The sequence below is a fragment of the Dermacentor andersoni genome, chromosome 3, assembly GCF_023375885.2.
Source record: "Dermacentor andersoni chromosome 3, qqDerAnde1_hic_scaffold, whole genome shotgun sequence".
Taxonomy (NCBI): Eukaryota; Metazoa; Arthropoda; class Arachnida; order Ixodida; family Ixodidae; genus Dermacentor; species Dermacentor andersoni.
Genome location: NC_092816.1, coordinates 220326662 through 220344149, shown reverse-complemented (window position 1 = coordinate 220344149; position 17488 = coordinate 220326662). Strand labels below are relative to the sequence as shown.

Below are 17488 nucleotides of genomic sequence, written 5' to 3'. Positions count from 1 at the left end.
TCTGAATACCTCCTGTAAACACGCTGTGAATAGAATTGGAGGGATCATATCTACCTGCCTGAAGCTTTCTTTATTGGGATTTTGTTGCTTTCGGACTACGGTGGCTGTGGAGCCGCTATAGACATCTTTCAGTATTTTTGCATTCGGCTCGTCTACACCCTGATTTCGTAAGGCCTCTGTGAACGGTCAGGAGGCAGGGAACAAAGTGTGCTTATTATCAGACAAGGTGCTGCATATATAGGGACAGATACAAATATGAGCACGCGCACTTCGTACCGTAAGGGCACGTGTTAACATGACAGTACGCATACTTACATCTTCTTTCTTTTCGAAGAGAAAACAAGAAGGAGAACCCAAAAAAATTACAAATTCGCATGTCAGGGACCTAATGCTGCGGTCTCTCTGGCAGGGGGTAACGTTGTGGTGGTCTACGCAGACGGTTACTTCTATGAAGGGTGTCCTCAGGTTGTAGCTCCGCCATCTGGTCAGGCTGGGATACCGACTCCGCAGAAACGCTAGCTTCAGGGTCCAACGTAGGTTGCATTTCTTTGGAACTGAGATGTTCCCTGGTGCGCCGCAGCTCTTGTCCGCTGTCTGTAAGTAGGTTGTACGACCGAGGTGTGCCTGCAGGGCCTACAACCACAGCTGGCGACCAGGTTCTGCGTATGGTGTCGTACACTGATACTGGAGACCCGCTGCGAAGATGGGGTAGACGCTTGGCCGTCCGGTTGTAGAAGATCCGCTGCTTTGCTATTATGTCCTGGAGGCGATTGCGAATGGCTTGTGGTGGGACAGTCTGCGGTTCGAGGTGCTGGGGAAGAACCGGCAACTGCGTCCTTGTTTGGCGACCCGTCAACCTTTCAACGGCCGACTTCAGTTGCTCGTCCCTTGTCATGTTTCGCCACTCCAGCAGGGCGCTGTGAAATTCCATGTTTGCGAAAGGACACTTCGTTAGCAGTTTTTTCGCCTCCTGCACTGCATGCTCCGCCATGCCATTACCACGAGGATAGTACGGGCTTGAAGTTATGTGCGCAATTACGAGCTGCGCAGCAAAAGAGCGGAAGCACGCGCTGTTGAAACGTTGGCCGTTATCACTGCACAGCTTTGCAGGGATTCCATGAGTCTCGAAGACGAGCATGCACGCATTGTTTACCGCTGTCGCTATTGTATGACGTATCTTTTGAACCTCGAAAAAGAACAAGTAGAAATACACGAGGATTAGGTAGGACTGGTCATCGTGGTGAAAAATATCCACCACGATGACCAGTCCTGCCATGGCGCCTACGTGCCAAGGCAGGCGTGGTATCTCGTGGCTCAGCATAGGCAGTCTATTGTTCCTGCGCTTGTACTTTTCGCACGCTTCGCATGACTTAGCTAGAGCCGAGATGTCCGCGTCCATGCCGGGCCCGAACATTACTTCTCTGGCTCTCATCTTCATTTTTTCTTCGCCTCCATGTGCGGTGTGTAGCAAGCGCAGAATTTCCGGTCGCTTTGCCGGAGGAATGACTATTTTGTTGGTACTGAGTAGCAGGCCTTCCTCAACATGCAGCTCGTTGCGGCAACACCAGTATGGATGCAGGGCATGCGGCACATGGTCCTTCGTTTCCGGCCATTCTGTGCTCGAGTAACGGCGCAGTTCAGCCATACTGGCGTCTTTGTTAGTTTCGTGCCGAATACTCTCGAGCTACTGGTCTGACACAGGAAGCGAAGAAATAACACTGACTTGAAATTGTTCTGTCTCGTGGTTATTTTCGTAGCACTCGGGAAGCGAGAAAGCGCATCAGCTAGAAATAACTCCTTGCCTGGTTTGAACGTGACCTTGATTGGGAATCTTTGCAAAACAAGCCTCATTTGCTGCAATCGTAGCGGGCATTCACAAAGTGGCTTTTTGAACATAGATTCCAGAGGCCTGTGACCCAACTCGACGGTAACCTCTGACTTCCCGAAGATATAAGCTTGAAATTTTGTGCAACCATGAACAATTGCTAATGTTTCCTTCTCGATCTGAGCGTAGCGCTGCTGTGCTTCCGTTAGCGAACGGGATGAGTAGGCAACCTGCTGCCCATCCTGTAGAAGAACGGCTCCTACGCCATGCTGACTGACGTCTACTGACAAGGTTAATGGTTTTTCTTGGTTAAAATAGGCAAAGACTGGCGCCTTTGTGAGGGTCGCTCGAAGCTGACGAAAGCTGTTTTCTTGCTAGTTTGTCCAGACCCACGCGACGTCCTTCTGTAACAGCTCGCGAAGCGGCGCTGACAACGTGAATATGATAGGGACAAACCAAGCCACGAAATTTATCATGCCGAGGAAAACTTGCAGTTGCTTATGGTTTTGTGGCGGTGGGACTTGCATGATGTCTTCGACTCTGCTCGGGTCCAGGCACAGCCCCTCTGGAGTCAGAATGTGGCCCATGTAGCGGACTCTGGGCTGGAGGAAATTGCACTTGTTCTTATTGAGCTTCAGTTTGTGGTGTCTACACCGGGACAGCAAAGCTACTAAATTTATGTCGTGTTGCTCGTTGCTCTGGTGACTGTCCCCAAACCAATATGTCGTCCATAACGACGTCAATGCCCCTCAAGCCCTCTAGTACCTGCTGCATCACCCGCTGAAAAATTTCCGGCGCGGAAGCGATGCCGAACGGCATGCGCAGGAATCTGTATCGTCCGTAGGGCGTGCTCATAGTGCATACGCGAGAGCTCGGCTCGTACAACTTAATCTGCCAGAATCCTGACGATGCATCCAGAGTAAAGAATTTCGCTCCATGCAGCCGTGGTAGGATATCTTCTAACGTCGACATGTGGTAGTGCTCTCTTAGAAGTGCCTTATTCAAGCCAGATGGGTCCAAGCATATGCGTACTTTTTCTTTCTTTACTACCACAACCATGTGACTAGACCAGGAAGTTGGTTCCGTTACCTTAGCGACGACGCCGTCGCGCTCCATCCCGTCCAGCTCAGCTCGGACGCGCTCCTGAAGGGCGATGGTGATTCGTCGCGCCGGCTTGACGACGCCTCGAGCTTCAGGTTTTAGCTCCATATGGTAGGCTACGTCTTTGATTTCTCCCAGCCCCTGGAAAACATCTCGAAATCTTTGCACTATTTCGTTGGTTTCCAAGGCACCCACGGTTATTATGCGGCCAATCAGCCCTAAGTGTTCAGCCACCTTGCCACTCAATGTAACAGGAACCGCTTGTTTCACGATAAAGAATAGCGCCGTGGTAGACTGCGTTGTACTGGCGACCTGAAGCTCGATCTTCTTCGTCGCCTTTTCTATGTGCCCGAAAAACGACCGTAGCGTGGAGCAGCAGTCTTGTGCTGGCTTCGTAGTTATGTTTCTGAGTGTCACTTCGGGCATGACAGTTGCCAACAGTTGGCTCCGGTATCAGTCTTGCAGCGTATGGCGGAACCTGCGACGTCAACATTCGCTGACCAGCGGTCGTGGCCATCAATTGCATTGACTTCGGGGGTTTGAAGAAAATAGCCCTCGTCCTCTGCCATTTAGACCAGTTTTATCTTACATGCTTGGCCCCTCGGTCTCGCTTCTGGTTTTAGACACCCCCGCGCGAAGTGGTTTCGGCCGCCACATCTGTTACAGCGCTTGCCTTGCGCAGGGCACTTTGCTTTTCCGTGTGTATAAGAGCAGTTTGAGCAAATTCCGAGGCTTGCTTTCAATTTCACAGCATGTACGGTGGCCTCATCGGTTGCGCTTACTTCTGCCTCCCTGATCTCGTTAAAGTGCTCCTTCGCTTGTTCCCTGGCTCGGCATATTTCTACTGTTTTGGCATACGACGGATTTTCAGACAGAAGTTTCTGTTGCAGGTCCTTGTCTCTAACTCCTAGAATTATTCGACTGCGCAGTAATCTGTCCTCTAGTTCTCCGAATTCACACAAGCGAGCAAGAGTTCGGATATTGATCAGCCACTCGTTAAAAGATTCGCCCTCACGTTGATCTCGGGAGCCGAAACGAAATCCATTGAATGTTAAATTATTCTCTGGTTTGTAGTGGGTCTCGAATTTTTCATTGAGCTTATCGAGGTCTTGCTTTTCGTCCTCATTTGCGAACTTGAAGGTATAGAACACCCGCCTTGCTTCTTCACCAATTGTCACAAGAAGTGTTGCTGCCCGAACTTCTTTAGGCTGCTTCCTTAGTCCGGTCGCCGTAGAAAATAGAGTAAACTCACTTTTCCAGATGATCCAGTTCTGCAAAGCGTCACCCGTACTTTCCAGTGGCTTTGGCGGCGGTAGAAACGTCGACGCCATACTTCTTTCTCTGGAGTGTACTAGGGGAGCAGCTGGACGAGGGGGCGGGGAAGAACAGCGGTGAACGCGGCTTGCAAAACGCGTCGCCATCCCACTTCTCACACCATGTGAACGGTCGGGAGGCAGGGAACAAAGTGTGTTTATTGTCATACAAGGTGCTGCATATATAGGGACAGATACAAATATGAGCATGCGCACTTCGTACCGTAAGGGCACGTGTTAACATGACAGTGCGCATACTTACAGCCTCCATGACTGCTGAGGTTTCGACTGAATGAAACGCTTTCTCATAATCAATGAAAGCTATATATAAGGGTTGGTTATATTCCGCACATTTTTCTATCACCTGATTGATAGTGTGAATAGGGTCTATTGTTGAGTAGCCTTTACGGAATCCTGCCTGGTCCTTTGGGTGACAGAAGTCTAAGGTGTTCTTGATTCTATTTGCGATTTCCTGAGTAAGTACATTGTGGGCAACGGGCAGTAAGCTGATCGGTCTATAATTTTTAAAGTCTTTGGCGTCCCCTTTCTTATGCATTAGGATTATGTTAGCTTTCTTCTAAGATTCCGGTACGCTAGAAGTCTTGAGCCATTGCGTATACAGGGTGGCCAGTTTTTCTAGAACAATCTGCCCACCATCCTTCAACAAATCTGCTGTTACGTGGTGCTCACCCGCTGCCTTCCCCCTTTGCATAGCTCCCAGGCTTTCTTTACTTCTTCCGGAATTACTTGTGGGATTTCAAATTCATCTAGACTATTCTTTCTTCCATTATCGTCGTGGGTGCCACTTGTACTGTACAAATCTCTATAGAGCTCTTCAGCCACTTGAACTATCTCATCCATATTAGTAATGATAATGCCAGCTTTGTCTCTTAACGCATACATGTGATTCTTGCCTATTCCTAGTTTCTTCTCCAATGCATTTAGGCTTCCTCCGTTCTTGAGAGCATGTTCAATTCTATCTATATTATACTTCCTTATGTCAGCTGTCTTACACTTGTTGATTAACTTGGAAAGTTCGGCCAGTTCTATTTTAGCTATAGGGTTAGAGGCTTTCATACATTGGCGTTTCATGATCAGATCTTTCGTCTCCTGCGATAGCTTAGTGGCATCCTGTCTAACGTAGTTACCACCGCCTTCTACTGCGCACTCCTTCATCATCATCATCAGCCTGGTTACGCCCACTGCAGGGCAAATGCCTCTCCCATATTTTTCCAACAACCCCGGTCACGAACCAATTGTGCCATATTGTCGCTGCAAACTTCTTAATCTCATCCGCCCACCTAACTTTCTGCCGCCCCCTGCTACCCTTCCCTTCCCTTGGAATCCAGTCCGTAACCCTTGAGTGAGTGAGAAAACTTGTATTGTCCGTAATGTGTGACACCGGAGCTCCGGTACCGCTCGTAGGCGTCCAGGGAGCCCGATGTCACCCTAAGGGGCAGGTGTTAGTAAACGAAGAGGTTTGCCGCTTCGGCTGCCAGACGGACAATGTTGGCCTGTGCCGCCAGGTCTTCGCTATAAAGCGCGGTCTCCCATGCTTCTTCGCCCTTAAATAAATTATATCCTGGGGAGTAGCTGCACTCCCATAGGATATATCTTAGAGTTCCTATTTTATTGCAGAATCTGCAGAATTAGTCCTCCGGATTTCCCGTTTGCGTGAGGTATCTCCATCTGGGAGACATGTGGTTCTTGGCTTGTAAGTGGCGCCAGGTGACTGCCTCTGCGGACGTGAGGGACCTATCCGGGAGTGAATAATTCCGACGTCTTAATCTGTAGTGCTCTGTGACCTCGTGGTAGGTTGCGAGCGTCTCGACCTTAAAGTTAGGTTGAGGCTGCCGTCCCCCCCGGATAATGAGCGCTCGTGCGAGGGCATTGGCGGCTTCGTTTCCTGGTATGTTGGAGTGAGCGGGGGCCCAGGTTATGGTGATCCCTCTGTCTATGTTACCTTTCGATAATATGCTGTACGCGTAGTCTGATATTTTACCTTTGTAGAAAGTGCTTACTGCCGATTTGCTGTCGCTAACGATCACCCTCGCGTCCGTACTAACGCACGCTAGGGCGATGGCTGCTTCCTCCGCTGCCGTGGCGTCTACTCCGCTTGTATATATCGCGCCCTGTTCTGCTCCGGTCCCGTCGACTACCACTGAGACGGAGCTACCGTCTCCGCCAAGGGCGGCGTCTGTGAAGGCAACCGTCTCGGGTGGCATTCTGCTTAGCTTTGTTGCCAAGTGTTTGGCTCTGTGCTGGCGTCTTTCCTGATCGTGTTTTGGGTGCATGTTCTTAGGTATCGGTGCGACCATGAGGGCTTCCCTAATTTTCGACTCAATGTGGATCGTCTGGTATTTGGTTCCCCTGTTGGCTTGTAGTCCTACCCAGTTTAGAATCTGCTGTCCTGTCTCGGTTAGACTCAGGCGTTCGAGTTGTGCCATTCTCGTAGCTTCCACTAACTCCTGCCATGTGTTATGCACCCCCATTGCCTCTAGTGCTTCAGTTGAGGTCGAGATTGGTAGTCCCAGTGCCCGTTTTGTGCATTTTCTTATTATGACGTCTAACCTGTTTCTTTCTACTATTTTGATGTTAAGGAATGGGGTTGAGTAGCAGATTCGACTCAAGATGAAGGCCTAGACCAGCCTTAACTTGTTCTTCTCCTTTAGCCCTCTGCCTCTGGCCGAGATTCTTCTAATGATGCTTACCACTTGGTTTGCGTGCGTGTCTAGCTTAGCTATAGTCGTGTGGTTGTTTCCTGTTTTGTTTATGAGCATGCCGAAAATTCGGATCTCATCTACTTGCGGAATTTCTTTCCCGTCTAAGTCTATCGAGATTTTGGGAGGAGATGCGTTGTCTGTCCTCGTCCTGGGCCTGATGATCAGTAGTTCCGACTTCGTCGGGGAGCAGCTCAGCCCTTTACTTTTGGCATGTAAGTCTATGATGTCGGCTGCCCGCTAGAGCCTTTCTTCGATAGACGCATCGCTGCCTTCATGGAGCCAAACGGTGACGTCGTCTGCGTAGACGCTCGTCTTTAGTCCTTCGATCCTTCCTAACTTGCCCGGGAGGTCTTTCATAACTAAATTAAATAGGAAGGGGGATAGGATGGCTCCTTGCGGGGTGCCCCTCTTTCCTAATTTAATCTCTTCTGATTTGAGGCTCTGCATGTGCAGGGTCGCTGTTCTGTCCTTGAGAAAAGATTTTACGTAGGCGAAGGTCCTCTTCCCTACGTTAAGATCTGACAGGCCGTCGAGGATGGCCGAGTGGCTGACATTATCAAACGCTTTGGTAAACTTTATGCCCAATATTGCTCTCGTATCTTTGGTCTTTCGTTTGTCTATAATATCGTGTTGTAGTCTTAGCATGGTATCTTGAGCCCTAAGGTGCGGTCTGAAACCTACCATCTCGTGAGGCCAGATGCTGCTTTCTTCCGCGAATCGAGTTAGTCGCGTCTGAATTACCTTCTCCATTAATGACCATCGCTTATCTTCCCTCCTCATTACATGTCCTGCCCATGCCCATTTCGTTTTCTTGATTTCAACTAAGATGTCATTAACTCACGTTTGTTCCCTCACCCAATTCATCTCTTTTCTTATGCCTTAACGTAACACCCATCATTCTTCTTTCCATAGCTCCTTGCGTCGTCCTCAGTTTAAGCCGAACCCTTTTCGTAAGCCTCCAGGTTTCTGCGCCGTACGTGAGTTCTGGTAGGACACAGCTGTTATACACTTTTCGCTTGAGGGATAATGGCAACCTGCTGTTCATGATCTGAGAATGCCTGCCAAACGCACCCCAGCCCATTCTTATTCTTCTGATTATTTCGGTCTCATGATCCGGATCCGCCGTCACTAACTGCCCTAAGTATATGTATTCTCTTACCACTTCCAGTGCCTCGCTACCTATTGTAAATTGCTGTTCTCTTCCGAGACTGTTAAACATTACTTTAGTTTTCTGCAGATTAATTTTTAGACCCACTCTTCTGCTTTGCCTCTCCAGGACAGTGAGCATGCATTGCAATTGGTCCCCTGAGTTACTAAGCAAGGCAATATCATCAGCGAATCGCCAGTTACTAAGGTATTCTCCATTAACTTTTATGCCCTATTCTTCCCAATCCAGGTCTCTGAATACCTCCTGTAAACACGCTTTGAATAGCATTGGAGAGATAGTATCTCCCTGCCTGACGCCTTTATTGGGATTTTGTTGCTTTCTTTATGGAGGACTACGGTGGCTGTGGATCCGCTATAGATATCTTTCAGTATTTTTACATACGGCTCGTCTACACCCTGATTCCGTAATGCCTCCATGACTGCAGAGGTTTCGACAGAATCAAACGCTTTCTCGTAATCATGAAGCCCATAAGATTGTCGTCCCTATCTTCAACACTAAGGTCATCTTCCTGAGCTAAAGCCGAATGCCTGTTCTGCAGCTTGATCCGGAATAACTCATTGATCGGCTTCTTACTGTCAAGTTTCTTCGGTTCCCTCCTCAAGTCTACGCTAATTCGAGTTCTTACCATCGTATGGTCACTGCAGCGCAGCTTGCCGAGCATGTCCACATCTTGTATGATGCCTCCCCCCCACCCCCAGGGTTAGCTCAGACTATAAAATCTATTTCATTTCTAGTCTCACCATTCGGGCTCCTCCACGTCCACTTTCGGCTATCCCGCTTGCGAAAGAAGGTATTCATTATCCGCATATTATTCTGTTCTGCAAACTCTACTAATAACTCTCCCCTGCTATTCCTAGAGTCTATGCAATATTTACCCACTGACTTGTCTCCAGCCTGCTTCTTCTCTACTGTGGCATTGAAGTCGCCCATCAGTATAGTGTATTTTTTTTCACTTTACCCATTGCCGATTCCACGTCTTCATAGAAGCTTTCGACTTGCTGGTCATCATGACTAGATGTAGGGGCGTAGACCTGTACTACCTTCGATTTGTACCTCTTATTGAGTTTCAAAAGACCTGCCACCCTCTCGGTAATGCTATAGAATTCCTGTATGTTACCAGCTATATCCACATTAATCAGGAATCCAACTCCTAGTTTTCGTCTCTCCGCTAAGCCCCGTTAGCACAGGACGTGTCCGCTTTTTAGCACTGTGTATGCTTCTTTTGTCCTCCTAATTTCTCTGAGCCCTATTATATCCCATTTACTGCCCTCTAATTCCTCCAATAGCGCTGCTAGACTCGCCTCACTAGATAACGTTCTAGCGTTAAACGTTGCCACGTTCAGATTCCAATGGCGGCCTGTGTGGCGTCTGCGCTATCTGCGTCAAGAGTTGATCAAACGCCATTTACCAAACACCGCATCATTACTAATGTCGAAGCCAGACCCATTTGACAAAAACCTTATCGTGTGGCCCCAAAGGAACGCGATGCAATACAAAAACAAGTGAAGACGATGCTGGAAGTTGGCGTTATTCGACCATCTAATAGTACTTGAGCATAACCTGTAACGTTAATGAAAAAGAGTGACGGTAGGTTGCGCTTTGCGTAGGCTATCGGAAGCTCAATCAAGCCACAAAGAAGGACGTTTATCCACTGCCACATATTGATGATTCTTTGGATAGGTTGCGAAACGCCTGCTACTTTTCGTCAATGGACAATGAAAAGCGGTTATTGGCAGATCGAAGAGGATGAGAGACAGTGAGAAACCGGCCTTTGCGATGCCTGACGGACTTTATGAATTTCACTTGCTTCCCTTCGGTTTGTTTTCTGCGCCAGCAACATTTCAGCATCTAATGGACACTGTGGTCTCTGGACTCAAATGAGAAACATGCCGGGTGACCTGGATGATATGCTTGTGTTTTCCGCAACGTTCGACAAACGCTTGCGAAGGCTGAAAACTGTTTTGGAAGCAATACACTCGGCCGGTCTCACTTTGAAGCCTAAGAATTGGCATTTTCGTCTGCACGAGCTCCAGTTCCTCGGTCACGTCGTGAGTAGCCAAGGAGCACGACCTTATCCGCATAAAATTGCTGCCGTCGCTAATTTTGCGACCCCGTGCGACGTTTTCTTGGACTCTGTGCATATTACCGGCGATTTATTGCGAATTTCGCACGCATCGCATGGCCGCTAACACAGCTCACCAGAGAAGATATCCCTTTTACTTAGGGCGAATACCAGCAGCGGGCATTTCACGAGCTGGCTACACATGCAGGCGCCTCCTGTGCTAGCACACTTCGGTGAAGATGCTGCGATTATATTGCATACATAGGCTAGTAATGTCGCTAATAATGCTAGTAATAATGCTAGTAAGACGCTAGCAATAATGCTAGTAATGCAATAAGACGCTAGTAATATTGGCCTAGGGCCGGCCCTCATACAATGGCAGGACGTCCGCGAAAAGATGATTGCTTACGCCAGTAGGAGCCAGTCCCGAGCCGAGACTAACTACTCCCCCACTGAAAAAGAATGCCTCACAACGGTATGGGCAGTTTTGAAATTTCGTCCGTATTGGTACAGTTGGTCTTCCACCATCGTTGGCGATCACCATTCGCTCTGCTGGCTCATTAATTTGAAAGATCCTTCCGGCCGGCTGGTACGCTGGAGTCTTGGACTCCAAGAATTCGACTGTATGGTCGCGTACAAGTCGGGATAACGGCACGCAGACGCCGACTGCCTTTCTTGGTCTCCTGTTGAGCCGGCAGCACAAGACGATGACGACATGGTTTTTCGGAGACTCGGGGACACAGCCGATCTTTCACGCCTGCAACGGAATGACACTGGATTGCTGCCGCTTTATGATTACCTGAAAAGACGAACCAACAGCGTGCTGAGGCTCTTTGCAAGAGGGTTGGCATCGTACTGCTTGCGCCGCAACGTCGTCTACAAGAACTCATCTAGCAGCAGTAACAGCTTACTTATTGTTCCATCATCGCTTCGACGAGAAATCCTACACGCCTGTCGCAACGAGCCGACTGCTGGACACTTGGGCTACACTCGCACATTGGTACGGATTAGGCAGAATTTCTACTGGCCGAGACTTACTGCGGTCGCTAAACGTTACGTTCAGAGATGCCTGGATTCTCAACGTCGCCATCCGTCAAGCCAGCCGGCCTACTGTATCAGGTTGAAGTACCGGCCGCACCATTTTCACAAGTAGTCATGGATTTTCTGGGCCTCTTCCCAATGTCTACTACCGGCAATAGTTAGATAATCATGGCCACGGATTATCTCACTAGATATGCCGAGACAGGTGCTCTGCAACGGGCAACAACAGATGAAGCGGCGCGGTTTTTTCTCTAATTCACCGTTTTAAGACATGGCACTCTCGCAGTAGTCGTCCCGTACTGCGTTCATGGCCTAGTTTTTGGATATCGTTTTACGTCTAAGTGGTACCGCCCACCGGAAGAGAACGGCGTATCACCCCCAAATAAACGGACTGACCGAAAGACAACATAGGACGCTGGCTGATATGATAAGCATGTACGTAGATGTAGAACATAGTAAATGGGACGAGGTTTTACCTTATGTCACTTTCGCGTACAACACAGCCCGTCAAGAGACCACTTGCAAGACGCCCTTCATTCTCGTATACGGCCATGAGGTTACGACAACATTAGACACAATGCTCCCTCATAAATTTGATGACTAGGAGACGGGCGCTGAAGAGATCACACAATGAGCAGAGGCAGCTAGGCAACTGGCACGTCTGGGAATCCACGAAAAACAGGACTGTGACACCAGACGCTACAATCTTCGGCTCAGAGCCATACCATACAACATCGGCTACAAAGTGTGGGTCTGGACGCCTATTCGATAGTGTGGGGTCTAGGAAAAGCTCCTGCTCGAATACTTCGGGTGCTACATAGTTCTCCGGCGCATCAGTGACGTCAACTACGAAGTCGTTCCACACGGCTCTCACTGTTTAAAGCACGGACAGCATTTACCCGAGGTCGTTCACGTGTTTCGTATGAAGCTTTACTATGAATACTGAGAAGACTGCGCCATCTTTTATTGCTGCTTTCCAAGCCTCCATCATTGGGACGATGGTATTTTCTAAAGGGGGAGCAAATGAAACAACTATATTTGGGACAACTACATTGCCGCGGGTATGTGCCAGTGGGGGCGAGGTTGAAGTAGCGCGGGTTCTTAGGCTGAGCGTGGGGACGATGTTTTCTAATTGTAATTAAAATAAAAGAAAGCAACGTAGTCACCTTACAATGGTGACGGCTACTCCTTTTCTCATAGCGGAAACAACAATATAAAAAGTGTATTGTTGATTTCCTTTGATGTTTTATAAAGTGTATTTCTTGGTGGTGCCGCTCCACATTTTTGTTGATGGCTCGTCGTTACAATATGTCTGTGCGTGTATGTGTGCGTTGGTGCGTATACTTGTGTGTGTGTGGTCTCATGCCAGAATTATTCGCTTTGTTCATGTGGTGTATCTGATTTCACAGCACCAGAGCACCTCTTGTTAGAGCAGTTCAGAAGATTTTCGTGCCAATGGTACTACGCGCTTTTATACACCTTTTCTTTTTTCCATATGTGTCACCTTATTGACATCCCGCTTCATGTCATAGAGAGGATTATAGTCTATCGTACGCGTACGTTTGCTGACCCACCAGGCCACAGGATCTTTTATTTGAATATACTGCAGGCCCTTCACGGCCCGTGCAGGATTGGCAGAGGGATGCAATGAAAAAAAAATCATGATGACAAGTCAATACACTGAATGCAGTTAATAAAAGAGTCGATGTTATTGCAACACACAATATCGTTAGTTAACTTGTTCCACTGGGAAATGGCCGACGGAAAAAGGGAATGCTTGTGAACATGAACACGACTTGGGGGAAGATAGATTGTTTTGGAGTGATTTAGTCTGGTTGGGCGTTTTGTAGGATCTTGCAGGTAATGAGAACGTGCTATTTGGAAATGACCATGGTATAATTGATAGATGAATTTTAGTCGCGAAATTGCTCTTCTCTGCGAGAGGGGTTTTAGGTTTGCCTTTGCTAGCAGACCTGAGATACTGGACTGCCTTTTGTAGTGCGAATATACAAACCTAATTGCTAAGTTTTTGTATGCGTTCTATTTTATTTAAAAGGCATTTTTGATGCAGGATGACCAAAATCATGGGCTCAGACACTGGGTCGCTTCGATTTCGTGCTGAATTGAAACTATGAGCTATATAATAGAAGGCTGAGTCTAACAACGTGGAAGATGACAGGGAATTGGGCAACAGCAACAAGTTCTGATAATTAGAAACGTTTAGGCGTTCTTTCTTGTTTCATCTAGCATAGAGAATTAGAGCATAAAAAGTATCAGAAAAAATAGTCATCCGCAGCATTGTGTGCTAGAGAAAGTGCAAACTAGAGAAAAATATAAGAGTGCTCAAAAATTATGTATGACAAACGTGTCCGTCAGGGACAAACTGTCACTGACGGACACTACACTGCTATTTGCTAACGTCCAAAAGAGTGTCACAAAATGTACGAATAGTGAGACTATTGTGCGCATGAAGAAACGCTGCCCATCAGACATTAAGCAACAGTTCGCAGCATAGCATCTATGTTACTGCCTTTCACAGAAGCGCAAGGACAAAATATTTCTGCTCCTAAACTGCTAAGTGCACTTTGAGATGACAAATCAGAGCGCACCACAAAGATGTAAGCCTGCGCCATGGTCGGCAATCAGTTGTGGCCTCTGGCCAACCAGCTGCGACAGCGCGTTCGAACGCTTACCTGCCTCAGCTCGAGCACCAGAGATAGACATGCACCTGTGCTACCTAGTAGACGTGCCTTTTTTCGACCACGGCGCTCGCGTTTGGCGCGGCGGGCATCGCAAGATTGCTGATCTTGGGAACAGTCTTAGCTTCTTGAATGCGCATTATTTGTAAGATTTTTCCTATGCCAAAATTCGTTCCTAAGTTCGCTTCGTGAATCTCACTCCAGAATAACCTTAACTGCTGCAGAAGCTACGTTGCCTTTGTTGACAGGTACATCAGCTTATAAACATACGGGGTGTTTCAGCGAACGCGTTCAAAAGTTCTTTAAGGATATCTGTGGCAGATAGCACAATTCTTGTTCCTGAGGTGGTCTACTCGAAGTGGTGGAAAATACCTGCGCAAACAACTGAAATACATAATTGCCTAATTAACAAAAAATCACAAGTGAAGTTTTTAACTATTTAACCTGTGGTCCACACTGCGATCTTGGAGTTCGCAAGGCCAATTCACTTGGAACGAATTCTCAGGATGACACCAGATTCGATATATTAATTCCCAAACTTTGCGGAGAAATGCACTAGCGTCCCAGTTATTATCTTATCAAAACCTCGTTTTATGCATTCACGCACAAAGGTGACTGGAACGCCAATGCATTTCTCCGCAAAGTTCGGAAATTAATATCTCGGAAGGGGTGCAATCCTGATAATTCGTTCCAAGTGGATCCACCTTGCGAATTCCACGGCTAGAATTTGTAAATTGCAATATGGGCTATTAGGTAATGAGTTAAAATTTATTTAGTGAATTTTTGTGAATTAGTCCATAATGCAATTCATTTCTTGCGCAAGTAATGTCCGCCTCTTCGAGTAGACCGGATCATGAAATAAAATTGTGCTATCTGCCATACGCAACCGTTTCAAAAAATTTGAAAGCATTCGCTGAGACACCCGGTAGACAACCCAAGCAGAGAGCCCCAATGTGGTTGCTTGCGCCGCAGGTGTAGCGCGCTTGGTACGAACGTTAAGAATATTTAGCCGACATTCTACCTTTCGTGTGACCACAGTGGTTCAATTTGTTCTAGCTTCCTAGAATATTGCACGCAGATGTGCGAAGTGGAGTGAAAGAAAAGTGTGCTATTCAGTACGCCTCCAAAATGTACGAGAATCGTTCTGCCCTAGTATGACTCATTGAATCGGCACAGATGTGATATTAGCTGATGACAGGCGAGGAGGCAGTAGGAGGACGACTGAGACTCGTGTTGTTGACAAATGTCTGTAGCACCCAAGATTTGTGTAGAGACCCAACTAATGCAGCAGCTCCAGGTGGTCGTACTGGAGTTGAAAGGCGAATAAAACACTAAGAGGAGGATTCATCATCAATGAAAGGTGGACATTTAACATCGAGGAAGGAGGATTTCCCTAACGTGGGCCTACCATTCGCACAGCTCTAAGGCACTGTTTGAGCGAAAGAGAGAGAGAGAGAGAGTCAACTTTTATTATTGGCAGCAATCGAAGGGCGGACGCAGCCTCCCTCCGCCTAGCCGACGGCCGAGATCCCCTGGGTCTCAGCGGCTGCTTCGGCTAGCTAGACGACCCAGACCTGGTCTCGCTTGTCTGAGCTGAGCAGCAGGGTCTCCTACTGCTGCCAGTTTTGAACTTTGCGGCCATCGGAAGGAGCCCCCTTCGAGCGAGGAAATAATGGTGTCTAAGGATCACCGGCTGCAAATAATGAAGTCGAGAAGGACGTCCATAAATTGTACGTTATCTGCGCGCGGAGCTCATGTGCTTCTAGTTGCACACTGGTTTTCGGTGAAGCCAGAGAATGATCACAAAACTGGAATGGTACGATGCGGTGGTTAAATCTGCCAATGCCAAGCAGCCTTGCGGCAACTCAACACTCCATAGACATATTACTTCCAGATGCTCATGTTGGAATTCGGATGAAGAGAAACGAATGTAATCTGCACATATCATGCGTGTTTTCTTCAAGGCATCTCGTATTTCATACGCGGCAACATTACACGACCATAGTCCTGCAGGGCGCCTCGGCAGTTTGCTCTCGGGATGCGTAGTAATCGGACATGCATGAAAAGTCAGCCGTGATGCTTACAAGCTGACTGAATATTCAGCCCTAGAAAGCCCTAGCTTTGGTCTTTGAAACGTCAACGACGATGGCTACGCTAGAAAAGTCGTAAGGACTTTGGTGTTCTATGTACATTTCCAAATCAATGATATTATCTTGAGTGCTTACACAGTTTCACGCGGTATCAAACTGCTAATACGCGGAGACATCTCTTCGTTGCCTAAAGTGTTACTTTTTCGGCCACGTGTCACAATTTTGCAGAGGAGAATAGCGACGCAAACGATGTGGTGGAGTGGATAATTTTCTGACTGGTAAGGTGGAATTCACGTGCTCAAACTGGAATAGGGCCAACCTTGCAAGTTACAGCACGTGAATGTGTCTCGCGCGACAGCAGGTACCGACAGGCCCGGCTATTCGTTTACAGATACGACAACAAATGCATTCACATATAGGCATACAATATATTCTCTACGGGCACACATATAACAGTTGTAGGCACCAATATACGAGCAGAAAACATGTACAACGTATCGTGCATGTAATACCGTACGGTCGATATAAACAAACCACAGGTGTGTCAGGAAGACATCTATGCAACGAAACGAAGCCTGTACCTTCGAAATTTTACCCATCACCAACATCCACAACCTCCAGAGCCGCCCTGGTTCTTTAACGAATTTTCACGAAATATTTTTTTTCATAGTCGCATGTGCCGCATACCGAATTTACAGGTTTGCGAGAGGTACGTTAGCAAGGAAGGTTTTAAAGTAATATGCTTATTGTTGGTCATCATCATCATCATCATCAGCCTGGTCACGCCCACTGCAGGGCAAAGGCCTCTCCCATACTTCTCCAACTGCCTCGGTCATGTACTAATTGTGGCCATGTTGACCCTCCAAACTTCCTAATCTCATCTGCCCACCTAACTTTCTGTCGCCACCTGCTACGCTTCCCTTCCCTCGGAATCCAGCCCGTAACCCTTAATGACCATCGGTTATCTTCCCTCCTCATTACATGTCCTGCCCATGCCCATTTCTTTTTCTTGATTTCAACTAAGATGTCATTAACGCGCGCTTGTTCCCTCACCCAATCTGCTCTTTTCTTATCCCTTAATGTTACACCTATCATTCTTCTTTCCATAGCTCGTTGCGTCGTCCTCAATTTAAGTAGAACCCTTTTCGTAAGCCTCCAGGTTTCTGCCCCGTACGTGAGTACTGGTAAGACACACCTGTTATAAACTTTTTTCTTGAGGGATAATGGCAACCTGCTGTTCATGATCTCAGAATGCCTGCCAAACGCACCCCAGCCCATTCTTATTCTTCTGATTATTTCACTCTCATGATCCGGATCAGCAGTCACTACCTGTCCTAAGTAAATGTATTCCCTTACCACTTCCAGTGCCTCGCTTCCTATCGTAAACTGCTGTTCGCTTCCGAGACTGCTAAACATTACTTTAGTTTTCTGCAGATTAATTTTTAGTCCCACCCTTCTGCTCTTCC

General features: G+C 47.6%; 1 protein-coding gene across 1 annotated transcript; it reads right to left on the bottom strand.

Annotated features, from left to right (window-relative positions):
• Window positions 1–385: 385 nt before the first annotated feature.
• LOC140216624 (uncharacterized) lies at window positions 386–1645 on the bottom strand. The gene has a single exon (XM_072287004.1). The coding sequence runs from the start codon at window positions 1643–1645 to the stop codon at window positions 386–388; it is 1260 nt and encodes a 419-aa protein (XP_072143105.1).
• Window positions 1646–17488: the final 15843 nt, after the last annotated feature.

Bases quoted from the DNA above. Each gene is read 5' to 3' on its own strand.
- LOC140216624 (XM_072287004.1), bottom strand. From the start codon at position 1,645: ATGGCTGAACTGCGCCGTTACTCGAGCACAGAATGGCCGGAAACGAAG.